Raw genomic sequence first — 6,121 nt, forward strand, 5'->3', positions numbered from 1 at the left:
AAAAAAAAACAAAAAAAAACAAAAAAAAAAACACAAGAAAATTTTCCCTGGTCTGAGAGCTGGAGAATGGGGTGTAAACTAGCAGTACTTCATACCTCTGGTGAAAGAAGATGACTAGATAATTTTTTTTTTTTCTTTTGAGACAGAGTCTCACTCTGTCACCCAGGCTGGAGTGTAGTGGCACAATCTCAGCTCAGTGCAGCCTCCGCCCCCAAGTTCAAGCAATTCTCCTGCCTCGGCCTCCCAAGTAGTTGGGATTACAGATGCCTGCCTCTGCGCCTGGCTAATTTTGGTTTTTGGTTTTTTTTTCAGATGGAGTTTCGCTCTTGCTGCTCAGGCTGGAGTGTAATAGTGCCACCTCCGCCTCCCCACAAACTCTGCCTCCCATGTTCAAGGGATTCTCCTGCCTCAGTCTCCAGAGTAGCTGGGATTACAGGCATGCGCCACCACGCCCAGCTAATTTTGTATTTTTAGTAGAGACAGGGCTTCTCTACGTTGGTCAGGCTGGTCTCAAACTCACGACCTCAAATGATCTGCCTGCCCTGGCTTCCCAAAGTGTTGGGATTACAGGCATGAGCCACTGGGCCTGGCCTAATTTTGCTATTTTTAGTAGAGATGGGGTTTCACCATGTTGACCAGGCTATTCTTGAAATCCTGATCTCAAGTGATCTGCCCACCTTTGCCTCCCAAAGTGTTGGGATTAGAGGCTGAATAAGACTTTAATAACCAGGCATGAGCCACTCTGTGCCTGGCCTTATTTTTCTTTTCCCCGGTCACATTCTCTCCTGAAGTTGCACCACACTGGTCTCAAAGCTCCTGGCCCCAAGTGATTCTCCCACCTAAGCCTCCTAAAGTGCTGAAATTACAAGCATAGGCCACTGTACCGGGCCAAATCTACTTTAAAAGAGAATACCTTCATTGTAAAATTACAAATATAAACCTCCTTGCTTAAATCATGTATCAAGAAGTTTTAACATTTAAGTTAATTACGTTAGCTGTTAGAGGGTAGTTGCAACATTAATATCAGCTCCTCACATTAATATTAGCTCCTCAGGACTAGGGAGACTCCTAAGTATTGTCTCAATGAATTTAAATAAGAAAATGATCCCTAAACGATCACAGGTCTAACTAAGCAAGAGTTGCAAGAGTCAACTCCCAAAGACATATACTTTCAAACTAAATTATCCCAAGGCATGTAAATCAGCACCATAACACAAAATAATGAATAAACACACATCAAAAGGGTAGGGGCAGTGGCTCACTGCTGTAATCCCAGCACTTTGGGAAGCTAAGGTGGGGGGACTGCTTGAACCCAGGAATTTGAAACCAGCCTGGATAATACGTTGCAATCTTGTGTCTACAAAAAAATACAAAATTGCTGGCCAGGCATGGTGGTGCATGCCTGTAATCCCAGCTCTCTGGGAGGCTGAGAAGGGTGGATCATTTGAGATCAGGTGTTCCAGCCCAGTCTAGGTAACATACCTAAACCTCATCTCTACAAAAAAATACAAAAATTAGTCAGATGTGGTGGTGCACAACTACAGTCCCAGCTATTCAGGAGGCTGAGGCAGGAAGACTACTTGAACTCAGGAGGTGGAGGTAGCTGTGAGCCAAGATCGCGCCACTGCACTCCAGCCTAGGCAACAGGGCGAGACTCTATCTCAAAAAAGAAAAAAAAAAAATTAACTAGGCATGGTGACATATACCTGTAGTCCCAGCTTCCTGGAAGGCTGGGGCGGGGGAATCCCTTGAACCTGGGAGGTAGAGGTTGCAGTGAGCCGAGATCACAACACTGCACTCCAGACTGAGCGAGAGTGAGACTCATTCTCCAAGGAAAAAAAAAAACTAGCCAGGCATGGAGGCTGCCGTACACCTGTAGTTCCAGCTACTCAGGAGGCTGAGGTGGGAGGATTGCTTGAGCCTGAGAGGTCAAGGCTGCAAGGAGCCATGATTACACCACCGCACTTCAGCCTGAGTGACAAAGCGAGACCCTGTCTCAAATATATATATATAGTTCCTTCATATATACACACACACATATATATAAATGGAAAATGAAGCAGAAAGAAAAGAATAAAGAAAATACATATATATGATCTGAGCTAAAGGCCTTTTCTCTAGAGATTTACATTCCTACATTCCACTCCTGAATACAAATTTTGCTTTCAAATGGTTGTGCAAGGATAAAAATAAAATGAAAAAAATAAATAAATAAATTGGTCGGGCACGGTGGCTCATGCCTGTAATTCCAGCACTTTGGGAGGTCGAGGTGGGCAGATCACGAGGTCAGGGGTTCGAGACCAGCCTGGCCAACATGGTGAAAGCCCATCTGCACCAAAAATACAAAAATTAACCAGGCGTGGTGGCACGTGCCTGTGGTCCCAGCTACTCAGGAGGTTGCGGCAGGAAAATTGCTTGAACCTGGGAGGTAGAGGTTGCAGTGAGCCGAGATTATGTCACTGCACTCCAGCCTGGGTGACAGAGCAAGACTCCGTCTCAAAAATATATAAATAAATACATACATAAATAAATTTCACCCTTCACAAAAGTCTTATTTAAAAAAAAAAAAAAAAAAAAGCAGGCCGGGTGCAGTGGTTCACGCCTATAATCCCAGGACTTTGGGAGGCCGAGGTAGGCGGATCGAGACCATCCTGGCTAACACAGTGAAACCCTGTCTCTACCAAAAATACAAAAAAAAAAAATTAGCCAGGCCTGGTGGCAGTCACCTGTAGTTCCAGCTACTTGGGAGGCTGAGGCAGGAGAATGGTATGAACCCGGGAGACGGAGCTTGCAGTGAGCTGAGATCACGCCACTGCACTCCAGCCTGGGCGAAAGAGTGAGACTCCGTTTTTTTTTTTTTAAAAAAAAGCGGTCCACCCAATCAACATACCTGAAGGTCCCGTTGGGCATCTCGGGCAGTTTTGCCCTCTGGAAAAGACTTGCTCTGGCCATAGCCAAACATCTGGCTTCCTGGCAGCCTATGATCCACATCACGGTACTCCATGCTTCTGTAATCAGTGTCTTGCCGCCCAAGAAAGTCCAGACCGCCTTCTTCTTTAAACAGACCAGCATCTGAACTCTGCTGTTCACCTCCAGAAAGCTGTGACTTATCTTGGTCTTGAATTGGACTCTGGCTGTTCCGAAAGTCTGCTGAAGACTCATGTTCAAAGGCTACACCTTGTGTTTCTCCTTCTCTTGTTTCTGAATGCTCAAATTCTCCCTTCTGAATGCCGAAAGCAGGCCTTTCTATCGTATGGTCACGTGTGGATTCTTCTCTCCTGTTCACATTCATACCAGAATGTTCTCTATCTTGTGTAGAGGGCTGAATGTAATCCAAAATATTTGGATCCACAGGGGGCATCTCCCTATCTTTAAATTCCATACAAGTTCCCATCTCTCTGCCCCTAAAATCCTGATCAGTCCTAGACCGGTGTCTACCTCTGAAATCTGAATGTGGCGTATCCCTGTCCCTAAAGTCTAGATCAGTAGTACCTGAACCTCGGCCTCTAAAGTCTACTTGTGTTCCGTCTTTGTCTCTGAAGTCCAAATCAGATACATCTCTATTCCTAAAATCAGAACGGGACTGTTCCCTGGCCCTAAAATCCAAATCTGATAAATCCCTTCCCCTAAAATCTGCATGGGATCCATCTCGGCCTCTAAAATCTAAATCATAAGTGCCCCGGCCCCTGAAGTCAGATGGAGGAGCATCCCTACCTCTGAAGTCAACAGCGTGAGCATCCCTGTCTCTGTAGTTCATATGAGGTGCCTCCCTACCTCTATAATCCATAGAAGTACCATCTCCACCCCTATAGTCCATAGGTGGTCCTTCTCTATCCCGAAAATCCCCAGAATGTATGTCCCTACCCCTGAAGTCCAACTGTGATGAATCTCTGCTCTGGAAATCAGAAGACGAAAAATCTCCCCCCCTGAAATCATGTCCAGGTCCCTCCCCTCCTCGATAGTCACCATGCGGTCCGTCTCTAGCTCCATAGCTGAAAGAATGCTCCTCTACATTTGCAAAAGGAGGCCCCGAATGCCCCTGGAAATCAAAGGGAAGTGAATCTCTGCCAGGAAAGTTGCCAGAGTGTCTCTCTTGAGCATGACTCTTAAGGGGAGGAGGAGGATAATCCCTGTTCCACCCGGGAGCAAACCTTTCTTCTTGGCTCCCACTGTAGAAACAAAGACAGTGTTATTCATATTGTCCAGAGAGTTTGAAATCTACACACCAGCATATTCTTCTCTAATCACAGCACATTCTTCTGTAAACATTTTTTTTTTTTTGGCAGAGTTCTGTAACAAGGTCCTAGATCTGCAGAAAACAGCAAAGTTTTGCTATTTTAAGACGAAGTGGCGGAGTAAACTTTTATGCTCCCATTTCAGAACACGAGGAAAGTCAACACAAGGTTTTCAACATGACTGCTGCAGAAAAAGCTTTCACCCAGTCCTGCAACAGGGAAAATCCGCAATACTAAATAAGCTAACAATGGTGACATGCTACAAAAATTTCCATTTCCTACAGCCAGGGAACTTAAGAATTCCAAGGTCAACATGACGATTCCTATGTATCAGAAAAATCAATGCACTGTAAATTTCTTACAGTAAGTTTCAGGAGGTATCTTTCTCACTGCTGCATCCAGTGGTAACATTCCAAAATATTTTATTACAGATACAGCATGGACACCACCCAATCAAAATGGATGCAGGCCCAAAAGGAACACTGGTTGTAAATCACCAGTAGGAACAAGCATACCAGTGTTCACCAGCTGAGCATCAGCCCTGGCTGCAGCTAAATCCCAGTTCTGCAGTGGCTCCACCAAGAAACACTCTAACCTGGGTCCTATTGTAACTACCCAAGTGTATCATAGAAGGTAGTATGAATCATGCCACAAAGCATATGCAAGTCATTAAGCCACGCAACAGCATCCAGGGGCTTAATGCTGAGAGGGACCTAGAGAGAGCATTAGGCCTTAAAGCATGATCCCCATGACCCAAATGAAGAAGCTGATATTCCATATTTCAATGTCTCATGCTACTTTTTCATGGCAATAAAATGCATTTTAAAAATAGACATAAGTATTAAATTTACATTCTCAATTTACAGAACTCAAGAAATAAACAAGATGTGACCTAATCTTTCATCCTACCCAATTTCTTTCCTTTGCCTAAATTCCAGGACATTTTACATGTTTTGGCTTCAGTCCAAGATTCCCTAAACTAGTTTAAGTAGGCAATTAGGCACCTGGGATCCTAGGTAGGGAGACATGAAAAAGGAAAACATGAAAAGACCTGAAGGGTCATCTGTTATTCAGCAGTAAAACAAAAGCATTAAGGTATTAATACCAGCTCAATTCTTGCCTCCCAGAACATACAGGGTCTATCATAAGGCCCTTCTGAGCTCAGACTGCACTACCATAGTAAAATTCAAAGGACAACTGAGTCTGGGTCACTCAGCTCAAGAGAAATAATTGCAAGGCCAAACCCTTTCTTTTTCTTTTCTTTTCTTCTTTTTGATACGGAGTCTTGCTCTGTTGCCCAGGCTGGAGTGCAATGGCGTGATCTCAGTTCACTGCAACTTCCGCCTCCTGGGTTTAAGCAATTCTCGTGCCTCAGCCTCCCGAGTAGCTGGGATTACAGGCACATGCCACCGTGCCCAGCTAATTTTTATATTTTTAGTAGAGATGGGGTTTTACCATGTTGCCCAGGCTGGTCTTGAACTCCTGACCTCAGGTGAGCCACCCATCTCAGTCTCCCCAAGGGTTATGGTTACAGGCATGAGCCACCATGCCCAGCCAACCCTTTCTTAAAGTAATAGGAATTTAATAACATTAACCTAAGTGCTAGAATGATGTACATTTAATGGATTTTCAGAACATGATGACTTCCACTGACTCCCATTAACAGTAGTTATGTCTATGTTGTTCATGATAAGAGGAGCAAGTTGGCCGGGCACGGTGGCTCACGCCTATAATCCCAGCATTTTGGGAGGCCGAGGCAGGCGGATCACAAGGTCAGGAAATCGAGACCATCCTGGCTAACACAGTGAAACCCCATCTCTACTAAAAATATTAAAAAATTGGCCAGGCATGGTGGCGGGTGCCTGTAGTTCCAGCTACTCAGGAGG

At 44.8% G+C, this 6,121-nt stretch overlaps 1 protein-coding gene across 3 annotated transcripts in view; it reads right to left on the reverse strand.

The window, feature by feature from the left end:
• The window catches only part of RBM6 (RNA binding motif protein 6), a 99,349-nt gene extending 93,851 nt beyond the window's left edge, over positions 1-5,498 (reverse strand). The window contains exon 1 of one of the 3 annotated variants that reach the window (XM_017868029.1): positions 2,891-5,498. In XM_017868029.1, the coding sequence (XP_017723518.1) occupies positions 2,891-3,817 (927 nt within the window). In that variant the 5' untranslated portion in view covers positions 3,818-5,498. The remainder of the gene's footprint in view (positions 1-2,890) is intronic. The other 2 variants (XM_017868030.1, XM_017868031.1) reach the window with 2 other exon arrangements.
• Positions 5,499-6,121: the final 623 nt, after the last annotated feature.

Source organism: Rhinopithecus bieti, unplaced genomic scaffold (assembly GCF_001698545.2).
Source record: "Rhinopithecus bieti isolate Rb0 unplaced genomic scaffold, ASM169854v2 scaffold_3875, whole genome shotgun sequence".
Lineage (NCBI taxonomy): Eukaryota > Metazoa > Chordata > Mammalia > Primates > Cercopithecidae > Rhinopithecus > Rhinopithecus bieti.